Here is a 20,473-nt window from a genome sequence, read left to right as displayed (position 1 = left end):
CCTTTACTCACAGCTAAACTAGGCAATCAGCAAAGCTCACACTCCCTGAAAAATCTGAAACTGGCCCTAAAATATATAGAAAACGGACATCTATGAATCAGCATGTCCTAAATATTGGGACATCAACACAATTCTAATCTTTTTGGCTCTATACACCACCACAATGGATTTGAAATGAAACAAACAAGATGTGCTTTACCTGCAGACTTTCAGCTTTAATTTGAGGGTGTTTACATCCAAATCAGGTGAACAGTGTAGGAATTACAACAGTTTGTATATGTGCCTCCCACTTTTTAAGGGACCAAAAGTAATGGGACAATTGGCTGCTCAGCTGTTCCATGGCCAGGTGTGCGTTATTCCCTCATTAACCCATTTACAAGAAGCAGATAAAAGGTCCAAAGTTAATTTCAAGTGTGCTATTTGCATTTGGAATCTGTTGCTGTCAACTCTCAATATGAGATCCAAAGAGCTGTCACTATCAGTGAAGAAAGCCATCATTAGGCTGGAAAAACAAACCCATCAGAGAGATAGCAAAAACATTAGGTGTTGCCAAATCAACTGTTTGGAACATCCTTAAAAAGAAAGAACGCATCGGTGAGCTCAGCAACACCAAAAGACCCGGGAAGACCAGGGAAAACAACTGGGGTGGATGACCGAATAATTCTTTCCCTGGTGAAGAAAACACCCTTCACAACAGTTGGCCAGATCAAGAACACTCTCCAGGAGGTAGGGGTATGTGTGTCAAAGTCAACAATCAAGAGAAGACTTCACCAGAGTGAATACAGAGGGTTCACCACAAGATTAAACCATTGGTGAGCCTCAAAAACAGGAAGGCCAGATTAGAGTTTGCCAAACAACATCTAAAAAAGCCTTCACAGTTCTGGAACAACATCCTATGTACAGATGAGTCCAAGATCAACTTGTACCAGAGCGATGGGAAGAGAAGAGTATGGAGAAGGAAAGGAACTGCTCATGATCCAAAGCATACCACCTCATCAGTGAAGTATGGTGTTGGTAGTGTCATGGCGTGGGCATGTATGGCTGCCAATGGAACTGGTTCTCTTGTATTTATTGATGATGTGACTGCTGACAAAAGCAGCCGGATGAATTCTGAAGTGTTTTGGGCAATATTATTATCTGCTAATATTCAGCCAAATGCTTCAGAACTCATTGGACGGCGCTTCACAGTGCAGATGGACAATGACCTGAAGCATACTGCGAAAGCAACCAAAGAGTTTTTTAAGGGAAAGAAGTGGAATGTTATGCAATGGCCAAGTCAATCACCTGACCGGAATCCGATTGAGCATGCATTTCACTTGCTAAAGACAAAACTGAAGGGAAAATGCCCCAAGAACAAGCAGGAACTGAAGACAGTTGCAGTAGAGGCCTGGCAGAGCATCACCAGGGATGAAACCCAGCGTCTGGTGATGTCATCGCGGTCCACTATTCAGGCTGTAATTGACTGCAAAGGATTTGCAACCAAGTATTAAAAAGTGAAAGTTTGATTTAGGATTGTTAATCTGTCCCATTACTTTTGGTCCCTTAAAAAGTGGGAGGCACATATACAAACTGTTGTAGTTCCTACAACGTTCACCTGATTCACCATACCCTCAAATTAAAGCGGAAAGTCTGAAGTTAACGCAAATCTTGTTCCTTTCATTTCAAATCCATTGTGGTGGTGTATAGAGCCAAAAAGATTAGAATTGTGTCGATGTCCCAATATTTATGGACCTGACTGTATATGAGAAGATCCAAAAATACTCATTCGAGATTTCCTAAGTTAGGGATCACTCAAAGATGAGTGATGAAGAAACTTGAGATTTTGATTCCAGACCAGGTCCTCAGACTTGATTGGTTTTTAGAAGAACAGAAATACATGTGTGAGAGAGGCTTGTGTGGATTGAAATTTGAAACATCCCCCTGTGTGCCCGCAGCAGCTGCCAGCAGGAGGGAAGGGCAGCTGGCAGTGCTACAGGGGAAAGGGGAGCACATGGGGACCCGGGCAGCAGATGGAAGGGGAGCATGTGCTAGAACCAATCCACTTGCAGTGCAGGCAGAGGAGAAAAGAAGAGGACAAGCTGGCAGCGCAGCAGGGGAGTCAGAAAAGGATCGGTGTCTGAAATAAGACAGTACAGCAATACCTCCTGCTCAACAGGTGCCCGGGCCCCCTTTTTGAACTGATGGGGCCAGGGCCGGTATAGGAGGGCTGGCTGTACTGCCTCATCAGCAGTTCTGTATATACACAGTATAGTATATATGTAGATATAGGCATAGGAATTCATATGACATACAGAATCTTTCTAGAGCTCCTTCTATGGAACTTTACCCATTGTAATGAGATCTTCTCTGGCATCTGTACTGCATACAGGAGGCCTTTGTATGGTGTTTGAATCTGCCCCCGACTGTGTGTATACAGACTATGGAGGTGGATGTGGATGCAGACACAGTTGCATGTCAAAATTTGACAGCTGTGCAGGGGCATGGCCCTGAACACAGACCTGCAGCCCACAGCTGTCAAAGTTTCACATGCAGTTGTGTCCATGCAGCCGCCGTATCTAAATCCACCTCCACAGGCTATCTCCACGCAACTGGGGGCAGATACAAGCACCGTGTAAAGCCCTCCTGCATGCAGTACAAGTGCTAGCACTTATCTGAACGAGGCCTTATTTATTTACTTATTTATTTTTACTTGCTAAATTCTCGCTTGGTCAAGGATGATGTCGCGGGCCTCTACACATGCACACATGTCACTGGCTCTGCCATTGCTCTGACAAAGACTACATCAGTGTCTCTATGCAGGTTTGAGATCTCACAAACTGCCTCCTCAGATGTGTGACATAGACATCCCAGAACGCAGTTTGCAAGATCTCATGCATGGGCAGACATAACGGATTATCGTCTGAAAGAGACTCCCTGCACATTTGCGCATGCACTGGACCTCTATTAAAGAAGATGGAGCTAGAGAAGAGTGGCTAAGAAAGAACTTTTGCTTCAAGCAAGACAATGCTAGACTCCTCCATGGTGTAGTATGATTTTTATTTTATTTTTTTTGCGACTGGGACAAGTGTTTTTGTTTTAGGGTTTGGTAGGGTTAAATTCCTCTATTTCTCTGTGTTTAGATACTTTCTTTCTAAAAAAAAATATTTATTTTTTTATTTTTAGTTTGCAACATATAGAGAACAAAAGGCAGGCTCTACAAGAATTAGTGGTGAGTATTTTAGTAATCAAAATGTAATGTATTGCATTATTCCAATCAAGTGTATTTATCTTATCTGTTTTTGTTTGTTTTTGCTTGCTTGCAGTGTTAAGCCAGCTACAGATGAGTCGAAAACCAAACACAAATTCTTGGCGATTGTTGAATTGTTCACTTTTTGCGTCATTAGTGTGCCAGCTGCAATACACGATTTTTGTGCCGCAATCAAACTTGCCTGATCCAACATGCTGGATTTTTTTCCAGAAAAATAATACAAATGATGGCATTTTGTATGAGCTACTTTTGTTTTTCAATCGACAGAACGTTCGGCTTTCTGACTCTTCTATGGGCCGGCTTTACTCTATGCTGATGTCATTAAACACCATCTGAATAAAATCTTATTCCACAGGAGTCCATTAAAGCCATTATTGCCAACCATGATAACTTATATCCATTTTCAACAAGGCATTTCCTGATTTTTCCTTGTATCCTTTTAATGCATCTGTGTTATTTCTACATTTATGTAATGGATACATGCTATACCAAGCTATTCTGAATCCATAAGGCTTTTAGGATTAGTTCCTGACAATTTTGGCATACAGTCTAATTTGCCTTCCACAATTCACATACTAATAATATTCAGGGTTAATTTGGATTTTGGCATACAGTCTTAAGCCTGGTACACACGATCTGATCCGATTGTTGGGCAAACGAGCGTCAGACTTTTGTCAAAACGGCGTGTGCCTGGATTTTGTCTTGCATACCAACGGCACACAATTGTCTGCCAACAAACGTGAACGTAGTGATGTAATTTATAGTGACTATGTGGAATTTCAGCTCTTGAGCACCACCCTTTGGGCACCTTTTGCTAATGTCATGTTTGGTGAGCATTGATTCCGAGCATGCGTGTTTGTACTTTGGACTTTTGTGTGACGGACTTGTGTACAGACGATCCGAAAATCTGACAATAGACCGTTGTCCGCCGAAAATTTACTAGCCTACCATCCAACATTTGTTGGCCGAAAGTTGGACAACAATTTTCTGAAGGAGTGTGTTAATGGTTGGATTTTAGGCCAACAGCCTTTCATTACACAATCCCCTGCCAACAATCTGATTGTGTGTACAAAGCTTAACTTGCCTTCCATGTTTCACACACACTAATAAAAAAATTGGGGTCTATTTGGATAGAAGCTACATAACATAATGGTATGTGTTTGGATTGTGGAGCTTAGGACAGTACAAGAAAACACCATAGAGACATGGTCTCTGCCACTTAATTTACTGACTACTTACATATTAGAGCATAGCCTTCTGTAAACATGTAAGTCTTGTTTAATCTTAACTGAATGTCTCCTAGATAAGAGCAAATGGGAAAGTGCCCGTTGTCTGAGGTTTAAATTTAAGCATAAGTCCCTTTGTCCATTTCCATATGTCTTCACCGTGTATATAGAGCCTTATTCTATACTCCATGGTAAGTGCGCTTAAATATCACTGGAATAATGTACTTTCTTCACATTGGGGGTTATTTACTAAAGGCAAATCCACTTTGCACTACAAGTGCACTTGGAAGTTCAGTCGCTGTAGATCTGAGGGGACATGCAAGGAAAAAAAAACAGTATTTTTGCTTGTACATGATTGGATGATAAAATCAGCTTAGCTTCCCCTCATTTCAGAGCTTCGCCTCAGATCTACAGCGACTGCACCTCCAAGTGCACTTCCAGTGCACTTGTAGTGCAGAGTGGATTTGCCTTTAGTAAATCAACCCCTAAGAGCTGGTTCACACTGGGGCGGCACGACTTTGGGGGCGACTCGGCAAGGCGTCCTGACGATTTTCAGAGGCGACTTGCAAAATGACTTCTGTATAGAAGTCAATGCAAGTCACCCCGAGTCGCCCCCAAAGTCATACAAGAACCTTTTTCTAAGTCAGAGCGACTTGCGTCACTCCTGATAGAACGGTTCTATTGAATAGAATGGGACGCGACTTGTCAGGCGGCTGAGTCACCCCAGTGTGAACCGGCTCTGAGTGTTTTACTAATTCTAAGCAGTTAGGCACAATACACACTGTCATTGTTTTAGCTTCACTGGTAAATATTAGTTTGAAAAAACATTAGATTCAGCAAACATTTACAAAACATTCAGGCTCCATGCACACTAGCTTATTTTTAGAGCCGGTCACACAGGCACGACTCGTCAAGCGACTCAGCTGCCTGACAAGTAGCGCTCCGCTCTATTCAAAAGAACCGTTCTAATAGGAGCGGCGCAAGTCGGTCCGACTTAGAAAAAGGTTCTCGTACGACTTTGGGGGCGACGCGGGGCGACTTGCATTGATTTCAATACAGAAGTTATTTTGCAAGTCGCCTCTCAATTTGTCTTGAGATCGCCTTGCCGAGTCGCCCCCAAAGTCGTGCTGCCCCTGTGTGAACTGGCTCTGAAGCTCCTAGCAGCTACTTTGAGTGCTTTTTTTTTCTGCCCCTAGAAGCAAATAGTGTTATTCTATTTGTCCATGCACACTATTGTAAGCTTGAAGCATTTTTGAAGCTACAGCTTCTAGGAGCGGAGAAAAAAGCTTTCTTTTCAATTTTTGGGAGCGATATGCCAGCAGGAAAAAAGCTAATAGCTCCTAGAAGCTCCTAAACACTGCTAACCACTGCTAACCACCGATCAGGTGCTACTGATTTTTTAGACCCCGCGGTATTTGCACAAAGGTTTATCAAACGAATATATTTGCAAGAAATTCACTAAAACCATTATTGGCAGATAAAAACACAACTAATTTTACAAAATTCCTGCTAAATTCCTTACAAACATATACCTGTATGGAGTTAATAAATAACAAATATTTATACATTTTAAATTGCCCCTTTTTGCAAAATGGTGAACATGAAACGTGCCCAAAAATTTCTGTAACAATCTGGAGGTTTTCATTTTTTTCACTTACAGCTTTCAGGATTTGTTAAAGACCCCCTAAACAATTCATTTTCTGAATGCACAGGGCCAGTAGAATTAAAAGAAGGTGCTACTGATTTTTAAGGTAGCATGATATTTGCGCAAATGTTTATCAAATCATGTTTACCTGCACAGAGATGCACAGGTGTTCCCTGCATCCCCATACAGGCAGTACCATTTATCTCAACTGGGATGCAATGGCTGCACAGGCATAACTACTGTTCCCAATCAGACATCCGTGTGGGTGTGTGTACACGACCCGAACGCAGACAGTGTGAGCTCAGGGACATGCATGCGGACCTACATGGTTGTATATTGTAAGCAAATTGTAAGCAACGGCTCTGTTCGTGCAGGTGCTACATCCCAAATGACATCAATGGAATTGCCTGCACAGAGATGCACGGAACACATGTGCGTCCCTGTGTATGCCATGTGTGAACAAGGCCTTAGGCCCCTTTCACACAAGCACACCGATTGGGTCTGCCTGTCCGTTTTTCAGACGGCCCAATCGGACCACCCATTGTTCTCAATGGAGAGGCTAATGTAAATGGACATATGTCCGTTTACATCCGCTTGCATCCGATCCAGTCCAGTCTGCTAAAAACAGATGGATGGGGATTCTATTCCCTATTCATCTAGCAGATCGGATGAAAATGGACAGGTGGTTCATTTCCATCCGACCACACCATAGAGAATAGCGGGCTGTGTCCCTGTCCTCTCTGCATCAGCATAGACAATAGTTAATATTACGTCGCTATTGTCACAAGTGGGAGGGTTCGGGGAGCAATGCTCTGCCCCCCGAGCCCAACCTTTTTCAAGCCAATTAGAGCCTCAGGCTCTAATCATGCGGCTTGAAAGAAAAAAAATCATACAGACGCCCCTGTGCCCCTAATGCACCAAGCATATCCGCCTGCTCAGCAGGGGATCTGTCCCATATGCTTGGTGCATTAGGGGCGCAGGGGATTTTGTATGATTTTTTGTTCAAGCTGTGTGATTAGAGCCTAAAGCTCTAATTGTTTAAAAAAAGGTTGGACACTGGGGGCAGAGCATTGCACCCCGAACCCACCCGACAATAGCAATATTAGCTATTGTCTTCCGGCTTCTCCTCCTGGCCAATCAGTACGGATTGGGTTGGCCGGGAGGAGAAGCTGTGGAGCGGTGTGGGGTAGGGGGACCATCACCGTGGAGGGGTGAGTGCGGGGGGGACTGTCACCGTGAAGGGGTGAGTGCGTGGGGGACCATCACTGTGGAGGGATGACTGCGGGCAGGGGAACTGTCACAGTGGTGGATTGAGTGCGGGGGCGTCACCGTGAAGGGGTAAGTGCAGTGGGGGGATGGTGACCGTGAAGGGGTGAGTGCGGGGGGCATCACCGTGGAGTGGTGAGTGCGGGCAGGGGAATTGTCACCGTGGTGGATTGAGTATGGGGGTGTCACCGTGAAGGGGTAAGTGCTGTGGGGGGATGGTCACCGTGGGGGGGGGGACTGTCACCGTGGAGGGGTGAGTGCCGGTGGACCTGGGGGGTCTTATACTATGTGTTTGTTTTGTTTGCTTTTATTTTACGCCTTACGGTTTTCTTTTCTAGGGGGGGGGGGTTGGGGTTCTTTGGTGAAATGTCAGAGATCTAAACAGACCCCTATATCTCTTTTTTTTGAGACAGAGAAAGGGGCTGAAGATAGTCCCTTTCTCTGTAGCACTTTACATGAATAAATGGAATAGAGATTCCATTCATTCATGAAATGACAGTCTGATACATTATAACACTTGCGGTTACAATGCTTAGCTGTCAGTGGATATAGCAGCGATCAATGCCTATTGTACGGGGAGGGCTTGGTATACACATGTATACCAAGCCCTCCCAAGCCACAACTTTACCCCCACCCACACCGCTCCCCCCGCCACGATCCCCAGCCTGACAGATCAGGTTAGGAGATCTGTGCAAGGAGAAGCTGCAGGTGATGGGAGGGAAGAAGCGATGCCGCTCAGAGCAGCCATGGATCGGGGTGCGAGGGCATTTGGGGGAGTGATCAGAGGTAATGGGGGACACATCTGGACCCCCCAAGCCCCATGCAGAACCTGAAGCCGGTGGGAGCGGCAGAGGAGGGATGCCGGCTAATGATGGTGGCTGAGGGGGGTAATTAGTGTAGGGGGATAAGAAGAAGGTGAAGGGGATGAAAGAGGAGAGTGGAGGGAGTAGTTATAAGTGGAAGTTAGTGGCGGGAGGGGACAGAATGTAATCCATTCATGGAGTGTGACTTTAATACAATTTTGATGTGACTTTACACTCTCTGGCACTCAAGTCATGTTAAAGTAGTGCAGGAACCTTTATGTGTCCAAAGTCTCATGTTAGATTTAAGGGCTAGAGTTAGGGTTAGAGGTAATTGAACACTAATCCTAACAATCACAACTGCAATTGTAACCTTTTGATGCGACTTGAGAGCCAGAGAAGTCGCATGAAGGTCACACTCCATGAATAAAACTGTCATACTTTCCTACTAGACAACCCCCCCCCCCCCCCCACAAAACACATCAAAAATGCGTGTTCAAAAACTCATCAATCGCAACACGCATAGGAGGGAACCTAGCCTAAAGGCAGATTTGATCAGAAAAACATACATTGCCACATTAATGCAATTAATTATCTTATAGTAACTTGCAAAATATGTTTACACATTTTACTTGTTTTGTAGAACATTGTCCTGGACAGATTAAAGAACAAAAATGTGAAGTAAGTTCACATGTAAAATATTTATTAAATAATTAAACACAATACACAATGTTTGTTGCAGAGCCCTTCAATGTGTGCCTTACTTGTTATAAATTGATTGCACCAATTGTCATTTTCATTTAGCTGTTTGGATTTATTTAACCACTTAAAGACCTCAAGTGTTTTTCAGATTTGGTGTTTGCAAGACTAAAACAGTTTTTTCTGCTAGAAAATTACTTAAAACCCCCAAACATTATATATATTTTTTTTCTAACACCCTAGAGAATAAAATGGCGGTCATCGCAATACTTTTTGTCACACCGTATTTGCGCAGCAGTCTTACAAGCGCACTTTTTTTGGAAAAAATTCACTTTTTTGAATTAAAAAATAAGACAACAATAAATTTGGCCCAATTTTTTTATATATTGTGAAAGATAATGTTACGCCAAGTAAAATGATACCCAACATGTCACGCTTTAAAATTGCGCCCGCTCGTGGCATGGCGTCAAACTTTTACCCTTAAAAATCTAGATAGGCGACGTTTAAAAAATTCTATAAGTTGCATTTTTTGAGCTACAGAGTAGCTCTAGGGCTATAATTATTGCTCTCGCTCTAACGATCGCGGCGATACCTCACTTGTGTGATTTGAACACCGTTTTCATATGCGGGCGCTACTCGCGTATGCGTTCGCTTCTGCGCGCGAGCTCGTCAGGACGGGGCGCTTTAAAAAATTTTTTTTTTTGTTTTCTTATTTAATTTTATTGATTTTATAATTTTTTACACTAAAATATAAAAAAAAATGATCACTTTTATTCCTATTACAAGGAATGTAAACATCCCTTGTAATAGAAAAAAGCATGACAGGTCCTCTTAAATATGAGATCTGGGGTCAAAAAGACCTCAGATCTCATATTTAGGCTTAAATGCAAAAAAAAAAAAAAAAAAGGAAAATTTGTCATTTAAAAAAATGACAGAAAAAAAATTGTCTCTTTAAGAGGCTGGGCGGGACTGACGTTTTGACGTCACTTCCGCCCAGCAGAGCTATGAGGACGGGTGGGGGCCATCTTGCCCTCACTGAAGTCCTCACTCTCCAGGCGGCAGCATCGGATCTCCTCCGCCGCTACCGACGGCTCCGGTAAGCGGCGGAGGGCGCGGAAAAGCGGCGGGAGGGGGGGTGCCCTCTCCCGCCTCCGATAACGGCGATCTCGCGGTGAATCCGCCGCGGAGACCGCCGTTATCGTTTACACGGCCGCCCGCTGAAAACATGGATATCTCAGTTGTGGCAGCAGTTGCTGCCGTTACTGAGATATCCATGTTTAAAAAGAGGACGTATATATACAGTGGAGGGTCCTTAAGTGGTTATATACACTGCTTCCTGCATAGGTCATTTTTTTCGGTAATGGTGAACTAACCCTTTGGTGCAGGGGTGCCCTGGTCGCGGGCCACAATCAGCGGAGGGGGCGCATGGCAGGTCCATGTCTGCTCTGCATATGCAGAGCGGACATGGACACAGCCGGATCAGATTGGAGGTAGGACACATGCGGTTTACATCTGCCACTCTTTAGAGGTGAATGGAGGGTCCAATTGGGTCGGACCGACCGTGTGAAAGGGGCCCATGGCTGCTTTCACACTGATGCACTGCGGGTGCAAAGCAGTGTAACTTTTCTGCACTTTGCAATAGACTTCTATTATATTCTGCAGGTTTGTGCACTTTCAGAAAGCTCAAACTCGCAGGTAATAACAGCATTCTATGGCTCAGTGCAGGTAACGCGCTGCTCTGCATCTGCGGATTAGTTTGAAAGCAGCCCAGTAACCACTGCAGAACAGATATGCCCATATATACACTGTGATTTTAGTAATAAACTGACCTTTAATAACAGTATTCTATTCTATTCCATCCCAGAGCAGGAGGTCGCGGGCCACATCAGAGGGCTCCGAGGGCCACATGTGGCCCCCGGGACAATGGTAGGCCAATCATGCGTTATTGCATAGTTTCAATTTTACACACCCCTGTAAACAGCCTCCTAAGGCTGCATTTACACCTGGGCGTTTTAAATTGCAGGCAGAATAGCAGCGATTCTGCCTGCGATTTAAAACGCCCAGGTGTAAATGCAGAATTTAGTGATAGCGATTTGTGGGGAAATTCGTCATAAAAAAAGAAAACTGAGCAAATTTCAGTGTTTTTGATTTGATTACATTATTGAATAATTTTTATTATAATTACATTATTATTTGTTATAATTATTTATAGTTATTTATTATATTATAATTTATGATTTTTTTTTCAAACTTTATCAAACCCGGGATGTCTACTAGACTCTTGTTTGGACAGATTTAAGTGAGTTATTCCTAAGAATTACAGGCCTACAATTTAAAACGCCAAATTTCCATGCAAAACAATTGTACCGCTTTCAGCACCTAAAATCTGAAATAATCATACCGCCAGGGAGGATAAAGGAGAAAGATACCTTTTACATTTTCTAATGCTAAATAGTACTGAAGATGATATGAAGACATTAACAGCCAGATTATTAAACATACATATCTGCCACAGAATTTTAAGGCCCCTTTTTACATGGGATTTCTGATCAGGTCCACCTGTCAGTTTTTTAGGGGACCTGATCAAAAGCTCCATGCCGGTCTTTGGGGAAGTGGATGTAAATGGTCTTCTGTTTATTTATCCACATGTTAAAGGAACCTAACACTGCATAAAATCAAAAATATTAAATGGAGCATGTACACAAGCAATGGCATTGAGAACACCAGTATCCATTTGTTGTTTGTTTTAGAAAGACCATGATTTAAATGTATGAAAAGTATACTTTGTGCAGATTCAATGTACACTATTTTACTAAAATAGCTGCTTGTAAGCAGTGAAAAATATTTCTTGTTGATATAAAACAACATCTGTTCTTCATTATCATAATGAGTAGATCTGCTATATAATTGATTTAATCATTAGTTTATTATTCCCAATAAATGTTGTGCTTTTTTCACCACTTAAAGCAAGCAGATGAAGATGTAGTAGGTCATGAAACTTGTGATAATGCAGGTGAGATATTTTTTATAATTATTTAATCAAAAAAGAGAATATAGGATGTACATATATATATTCATAACGTTTTGTGTTAGGCCTCGTACACACCATCGGACTTGTCCGATGAAAACGGTCCGCGGACCGTTTTCATCGGACATGTCCGCTCGTAGATTTCGGTCTGATGGCTGTACACACCATCAAACCGAAATCCGCGCGGACAGAGAACGCGGTGACGTGGTCGCGATGTGGCCGCGACGATGACACGGCGACGTGCGCGACCCTGGAAGGTCAATGCTTCCGCGCATGCGTCGAATCACTTTGACGCATGCGAGGGCTTTCGGCCGAGCGGACATGTCCGGTAAGTCGTACAGACGACCGAACATGTCCGACGGACAGGCTTCCAGCGGACATGTTTCTTAGCATGCTAAGAAACATTTGTCCGCTGGAAACCTGTCCGATCCGCCGGACAATTGTCCGGTCGGCCGTACACACGACCAAACATGTCTGCGGAAACTGGTCTGCGGACCAGTTTCAGCAGACATGTTCGGTCGTGTGTCTGAGGCCTTAGACATGTGCAGAACGGAAACATTTGTTTTGTTTTGTTTCGGGTAGATTCGTTATGTTACTAATTTTATTCTGTTATGGAATTCGTTTAGTTTAGTTTCGTAATTCGTTGAGTTTGATTTTCTAACAAATTCCAACTTTTCAGAATTCGGATAGCTCGAAAAATGATCGACCAATTCAAATTCTGTGTGAAGAAATAGCTGGTTGTTACGCAGCGGGCCAGGAAGACAGCCACCTGCATCCTTAACAAGTCATCATTTGTCAGCAGGTTTCCCCACTCAGAGATGAATGTAAAGATAAAGAATGCTGGCAAGGGGAACCTCACGCCAAAATAAATAAAAAAAACTACGTGGTGTCCCTCCCAAAATCAATATCAGACCCTTATCCGAGCATGCAGCCTGGCAGGTCAGGAAAGGGGGGGAGACAATGGAGCACCCCCCCCATAACCACACCAGGCCACATGCCCTCAACATGGGGGGGTGGGTGCTTTGAGGCAGAGGGGCTTTGCGCCCCACCCTAAAACACCTTGTACCTATGTTGATGGGGATTAAAAAGGAGCCCCCCAGATCCAGCCCCCCCAATGCATGGTCATTGTACCCATACCCATTCACCAAAAAAGTGTCAAAAAGTAGGAAACAGTTTTTGAAAAATCCTTTATTAAAAATTTTAATTGTGTACCTCGATGTCCATCACGATTCCCTCCGACCCGAAAAAGTGCAAACGCTTCACCTCCTAAGAGGCTACCCACCATATGCTCTCTCTTCAGGTTTGACAGTTCTTATATAGGCAAAGGGTGGGGTCATCCGTTTATGTCACACGGTGGCACCGCCCCTTCACGTGACATCATGTGCTCGATACCCATTCACATGGGGGGCTGGAATCTGGGTTCCCCCTTGTTAAAGGGGGGCTTCCAGATTTTGATAAGCCCCTTGCCCGCAGACCTTGACAACCACAGGCCAGGGTTGTCGGAAAGATGCCCTTGTCCCCATGTTGAGGGCATTAGGCCCCACAACTTTTTTTTTTCACTTCGGCGTGGGGCTCCCTTTAAAATCCATTTCAGACCTGAAGGGCCTAGTATGGACTGGGGGGGGGTTATGATTTTTTTTTAACATTTTTCTATTGCTGGCCAATTGCCGGCATACTTTATCTTTACATTCATCTTTTAGTGGGGAAGCCCACTGACCGATGATGACCTATGGGTTGCTAAGGATGCTTTGCGGCCCGCTGCTTAACAACCAGCTATTTCTTAACACAGAATTCAAATTGGTCGATCGTTTTTTGACCGATCCGAATTCTAATTGTTCTGAAAAGCTGGAATTCGATAGAAAACGATTAAATTAATTTTTACAGATTTCAATGAAATTCGTTACTATTTTATAACCAAAAATTTGTCCGAATTTGTATTTGGACCGAAACAAATTGTACATGTCTATTTTGTGTTGAAGGGTAGATCTGGTCTGAAATTCAATGACAGTTAGTTATTTTTTGGCTATGCCTGGAAATAAAATAAGCCATATCATTGTAACACAGTCAGTGTCAATGGGAGCAGAATAAACCCAATCCCTGGTGTCAGTGAGACTAATATAAGCCCCATCATTGATGTAAGAGGCATAAATTAAACTCCATATTGTCTGTGGGAGTAAAATTGGACCCTTCAGTGGGATATAATAAACACCATGATGTTGAAGTCAGTGGAATAAAATATGCCCATCATGGTGACATTGTGTGCAAAACAAACTCCAAATAGTTGGCGTGAGTGGAAGGAAAAAAGTCCCCAAGCAGTGTTTATTGAGAGCAAAGTAAAGCCAATATTGTTAATGTAAGAGGCAACAAAATATGCCCCAAGTCATTGGTGTCAGTTGGATCACAGTAACACCAAATCAATGATGTTGGTGGGAGTAATAACCTGCAATCTTGGCATTTGTCCCTAAACATGTGTACCACTCATAGCAGGTTAAATTTGCTGCATAATTCAGCCTGTCATAGACTTTGAGGGGCTGCAGGCAGCAGGGCTGGAAGTGGCACCTGTACCTCCTGGGTTGCAGGCATTGGACCCCCAGGGGCTAGACGCCCAGTGTACTTGTGGCTTAAGGGTTGAGGTAAGGTTAGGGCTCGGATTAGTCATAACCATAATAATAAAAAAGATGCAAATCTAATATATATTCACTTTAACATTTTTTTTCTTGTAAAATATTTTATGACAGACAATAGAGCCTGCCAAACAGCCAGCTGCTCAGACCATCCAGCAAAGATTCCATGCTCACATACAGAGAACAGTGGTTCTGGTAGTGGTTTTCTGCAGTATTTAATCAGGTATTGAAAGGATTAACTGCACAAATGGAACTGTCTTTCCCATATTTACCTGTTTTAATATTTGCTGATTTGAAAGGGTTTCTAAATGCTGCAATATAGTTAGACTTTGCAATATTTGTAGACTGGCCTACATTTATGCACAATGTCAAAGCACCCATACGTTTTTTTGACACTTATTATTTTATTCTCTCCCAGTGATTTAAAAGTCACCATTTCAAGTATAAAATATCACCCTTTTCTAAAATAACATGTCACATTTAGTCCAGTACTACTTTGATATAAGGTTTTAAAGAGGAACTTAAAGTGATTATGAAAGGTATTTTTTTTCACTAATAAACATGTTATACTCACCTGCTCTGTGCAATGGGTTTGCACAGAACTGCATTGATCCTTCTTTTCTAGGGTCCTCTGCCGGTGCTCCTAGCCCCTCCTTTTTTTGGTGTATCCATAGACACAGGCAGCGCCGCTTGGCCCCACCCCTCTGTACTCTCAGGCACAAAGTTGGATCAAAATCAAGCTTAGGTAAGTATAAGGGGGGAACTGCACACCAAAGTTTTTTTACCTTAATGCATTAAGGTAAAAAAAACTGTTTTTAGAACCACTTTACGTGTATCTGAGAAGCACATATAAAAACACTATTTAATAAGAAAACTCATCCATCCATCCATGTCTTTATGCTTTAAATCATTGAGAAATCACTCTGAAAAACACCCTCCCAGCAATTCAAGCTGTCACCATCTTACTTCCTGGAATCAATTTGCCCTTGGCTCAGACACGCAGGCAGGAGGTGTGCTTAGCTTGAAAGTCCCTCCTCCCCTCCTCCAAATGAAAGGAAAAAAATGCCCATGAAGACTCGTGATGTATGCCATAATTTTTACCTAGGTCAGAAACCAGGAAGTAACTAAAGACATGTATAAAATGTTCATAACAAGTAAATATAATATACCTTCCTACATATTTAATAAGGCTAGTGGCATAAAGATTACAAATATTTAATGTTGATTGAGAGAATTTAGTTCTGCTTTAAATAGAAAAGCACTGGATTTGATTGCTCCACTTGCCGACTTATACTTTTACCGTGGGCAACTGGCACAGGCAGGCTGGATCACGCACATGTAAATCATTTAGCCTGCTCCGATTTAGGGGCGCGCCGCTTACCCAACCTTTCAGATCCTGGTACCTGCGGCCCGGTGATCATGTGATTGCTATGCGATCGCATGATCACAATGTTAAAAACGCTATTATGAATGAATTCATTGGCACACAGCTATCACATGGTACCTGGGACAATCACAGAACCCTGTACCATGATCAATCCCCCCCCCCCCATCCCAGAGAAGTACAGTGTTACTATAGTGACACTGAACTACTTTGATAAAAGTATGTAGAGAAAATTGTAAACGATCACCTTGTAAAACAACCCATTCATTTTAAAATAGAAATGAAAGGCAAAACATTTTTGTATAGATTAGAAAAAATGTATAAATCAATTTTTTAAATACGCTAAGAGCTGGGGGAGGAGAAGCAGCAGTACACTGAGCTTCCCCGTGAATAACTGTGCAACGAGGTAATGTCAGGATAAGTCTGATCATTGGAGGAGAGTACACTGGGTTTCCAGCATAGCTAGAGAACTGACCACACCTAGTGTGGTCAGTTTTTAATAGGAAAGCAGAGGGACTGGAAGGATCACCAGTGATTTCACACAAAGGAAGTAATACAAAGAGAATATGATACTTGTTAATACAAGTACATGGTACAGCAGGCACATATCAGAAATATGAAGTGTTTAGGTAACAAACTCTTTAACCACTTAAGGACCAGCCCATGTACATATACGTCCACAATATGGCACGTACAGGCACATGGGCGTATGGGTACGTCCTCGCCTATTAGCGGGTGGGGGGTCCGATCGGGACCCCCCCCGCTACATGCGGAGGTCGGGTCCGCTCGGGGAGCGATCCGGGACCACGGCGCGGCTATTTGTTTATAGCCGCTCCGTCGCGATCGCTCCCCGGAGCTGAAGAACGAGGAGAGCCGTGTGTAAACACGGCTTCCCCGTCCTTCACTATGGCGGCGCATCGATCGCGTCATTCCCTTTATAGGGAAGACACGATCGATGACGTCATTCCTACAGCCACACCCCCAAACAGTTGTAAACACATACTAGGTGCACCCTAACTCCTACAGCGCCCCCTGTGGTTAACTCCCAAACTGCAACTGTCATTTTCACAATAAAGAATGCAATTTAAATGCATTTTTTGCTGTGAAAATGACAATGGTCCCAAAAATGTGTCAAAATTGTCCGAAGTGTCCGCCATAATGTCGCAGTCACGAAAAAAATTGCTGATCGCCGCCATTAGTAGTAAAAAAAAATAAAAAAATAAAAATGCAATAAAACTATCCCCTATTTTGTAAACACTATAAATTTTGCGCAAACCAATCGATAAACGCTTATTGCGATTTTTTTTACTAAAAATAGGTAGAAGAATACGTATCGGCCTAAACTGAGGAAAAAAAATGTTTTTATATATGTTTTTGGGGGATATTTATTACAGCAAAAAGTAAAAAATATTGCTTTTTTTTCAAAATTGTCGCTCTATTTTTGTTTATAGCGCAAAAACTAAAAACCGCAGATGTGATCAAATACCACCAAAAGAAAGCTCTATTTGTGGGGAAAAAAGGACGCCAATTTTGTTTGGGAGCCACGTCGCACGACCGCGCAATTGTCTGTTAAAGCGACGCAGTCCCGAACTGTAAAAACCCCTTGGGTCTTTAGGCTGCATATTGGTCCGGGGCTTAAGTGGTTAAATAAAGAAAAATCGAAAAATGTTTAACATGCTGTCACCAGTCAGAGTACCTGATCACCGCCACACCAGTCATATGATGACACTGTACTGCACTCGTGACAGTATTTAAAAAAATATTGTGAAAAAATTATTCAAAAAACTTGTCATGCCTCTTACTAAACGCCTCAGACTGTCTACTTCCCCAAAAGGGCTAATTTGGGGGGTATTTTTACTGTCCTGGCCTTTTTGGGTCTCAAAAAATTATATGGGCTGTAAGAAGATCCGAATTGATACATTTTCAAATATATATACCATCGTTTGTAAATGATATAACTTTCACACAAACCAATTAATATACACTTATTGGGATTTGGCCTAACTGTATGACAAAATTTGATTGTATTGGATATATTTTATAAAGTTGAAAATATTGTGTTTGTTTTTTCAAAAGTTTCGGTCTATTTTCGTTTATATCGCAAAAAAACAAAAAAGCCAAGTGGTCATCAAATTCCACCAAAGGAAAGCTCTATTTGTGTAAAACAAATGATAAAAATGCCATTAGCTTACAGTATTGTATGACCGTGCAATAGTCAGTTAAAGTAGCGCAGTGGTGAATAGCACAAAACACCATGGTCATAAAGGGGGCAAAACCTTCCGGAGTTGAGGTGGTTAAATACATACCATTGCCATGTTTGAAAGCATGCACTAATAACTTTTATAATGCATAACTGGTGCTGCAAACAATGTTATATGTAGTAAAAGTGTAAGCACAACCATGTCTGCATTTGAAAGTTGTGGCATTTAGGCTGATTCACTATAAATTGTGGAAATATTCATTTTAAAAATCCAATCATATGTAGATTAAATAAACAGGAATTTGCTGTTCACTTGATTGGATAATTAAATTAAATAATCACATAATGTAATGAACTCCTGTAGTAAATCAAGTTCAGTGTTGATTAAAAAGGAGTTCTAGCCCTTCGTAACGTAGTTCAAAATTTTTTTTTTTTTTAATTAGATTAATTTGGTTAACCGTCTTTTGTGTTATTTTGTGCACAAAAGTGAACCTTAACTATAAGCCCTAAGATAAAAAAAATGTAAGATAAATATGCAGGAAAAAATATGTGCATTTTTTATTTTATTTTTTTCCCCGAGGAGCCTGCAAAGAATTGCCCCCACGATCAGTGAATCGCGTGTGCAATGCCAGGCTCCTGCAGACTCATCCTTCAGCTTTCTGCCTGTACATTTGTGCTGACTTTCATTTAGAAAGCTGCCGGAAGTGTATTTTTCATTGACAAGTCTGTCTGCCACAGTGGAAGATGGGACTTTTCTTTTATTCATTCACAGACTGCGGATAAAGCCCTAACCAGCCATGTTGATTTTAAATGTGCAGGGAGATCCCCCATCCACTCAGGGGATGAGGAGGGGGAATGCTAGACCATGTTACATTTTACACTCAACATATGGGTGTGATGTATAACATGTTCTAAGGTGATTGTATTCTTTACATTGCCCTAAAATAAAAATAAATTGTGCTGTGTAATAATCATTTTGTTTTTATGTCAGTTTTACTCCATTTAGGTTCCTATTTCGCAAAAGTCATTTTATGTGAGCAAAAGCTATTTTGTCCTTGTGAATGGTTTCTAAGGTTGTCAGCACCAAAGAATACATCTTCAAAGAATGACATCTCGAGTTCATCCATATTCTTTTCATCTGATTTAATTTTACAGTTTAATTTTTGTATCCAGTTTATCCCAGAAAACTATTGCTCATATTACACTAAAATGAGATTTAAAGTTGAAACCCATCTGCCACCTGATCAGAGGGCATAAAATCTCATAAAGCCCAGTTCCAAACAAAATGCAATAAAAAACGAATATTAAAGGATTCACCTGTGTAAGCTTTGTTTTTAATACTGTAAATACCACTTACATATTATGTTTTTTCCATTTTCTTAAATTAAACCTAGATAACATACTTGTGAGTCACTAGGAACTACAATCTATGCATTGGGTTGTTTTACCAACAAATAGCACCATAATGTGAAGCAGCAAGGCCTTGACTAACTATAATTTTTAACAGGATAAAAGAAAATGAAAATACAATATTTAGCTTTAGGTATGTTGGGCTGTAGTAAATTGTGTGTTTTTAGTACCATTGCTTTTTGCATGGTATTGTTAGTAAATTGTTGTACTCTTTTATGGTGTGCTATATAATGTATACAAAATATTTGTTGGCGATTCATAGAAAGCTACAAGCAAAATGTGGTGGATTTACTAAAGGCAAGTAGACTGTGCACTTTGCAAGTACAGTTGCGCTCATTTTCCCCTGAAGTTTGTACATGTGGTAAAGTTCCATTAATTTCCAAGCAAAAATGCTGTTTTTTTTATTTTCCTTGCACCTGATTGGGTATTTTTTTACAAAGTGAAGCTCCACCACATTTACTAAGCTCTGGGGAAAGTGAGTGCAACTGTACTTGCAAAGTGCACAGCTTGTTATGTTTAGTAAATTCTCCCCATTGTTTTTCACTTGCAGAACCATATGCAATATTAGTTCTATATCTTCACCTTGAAAATGTGGTAACCACTTTTGCTAATTGCTCTCTACTCTGTAAGGGCCCTTTCACACCAGCAGACCTTATATCCGCCTTTTCATCCATCCGTTTATGGATGAAAAAGGGACATACATGTATTTCTATAAGATAGCGGACATGAACATCCGCTGACACCCAATCTCATCAGTGTCCGCTATGCTCCGATTCTGCAGACGGAGGAAAATCCTATTTTTCCATCCCTCTGCAGAGCGGATCGGTTGAACACGGACAGACGGTCTGTGTTCATCTGATCCCCCCCGATAGGGGAGAGTGGAGAACTGGCCGGGGCCGTCCCTGTTCAGTGTGCAAGGACCGCCCTGTCATCTGCCGGCTCAG

General features: G+C 42.0%; 1 protein-coding gene across 1 annotated transcript in view; it reads left to right on the top strand.

Annotated features, from left to right (window-relative positions):
• MAJIN (membrane anchored junction protein) overlaps positions 1-19,425 on the top strand; it is a 35,486-nt gene extending 16,061 nt beyond the window's left edge. Inside the window, exons 2-8 of the mRNA XM_040328564.1 lie at positions 3,163-3,208; positions 3,603-3,678; positions 4,551-4,664; positions 8,828-8,865; positions 11,851-11,896; positions 14,650-14,758; positions 19,111-19,425. Coding sequence (XP_040184498.1) covers positions 3,163-3,208; positions 3,603-3,678; positions 4,551-4,664; positions 8,828-8,865; positions 11,851-11,896; positions 14,650-14,758; positions 19,111-19,156 — 475 coding nt within the window. The 3' untranslated portion in view covers positions 19,157-19,425. The remainder of the gene's footprint in view (positions 1-3,162; positions 3,209-3,602; positions 3,679-4,550; positions 4,665-8,827; positions 8,866-11,850; positions 11,897-14,649; positions 14,759-19,110) is intronic.
• Positions 19,426-20,473: the final 1,048 nt, after the last annotated feature.

Source organism: Rana temporaria, chromosome 11 (assembly GCF_905171775.1).
Source record: "Rana temporaria chromosome 11, aRanTem1.1, whole genome shotgun sequence".
Taxonomy (NCBI): Eukaryota; Metazoa; Chordata; class Amphibia; order Anura; family Ranidae; genus Rana; species Rana temporaria.
The sequence above is the reverse complement of the archived record's forward strand: the minus strand, read 5'-3'. Positions and strand labels throughout refer to the sequence as shown.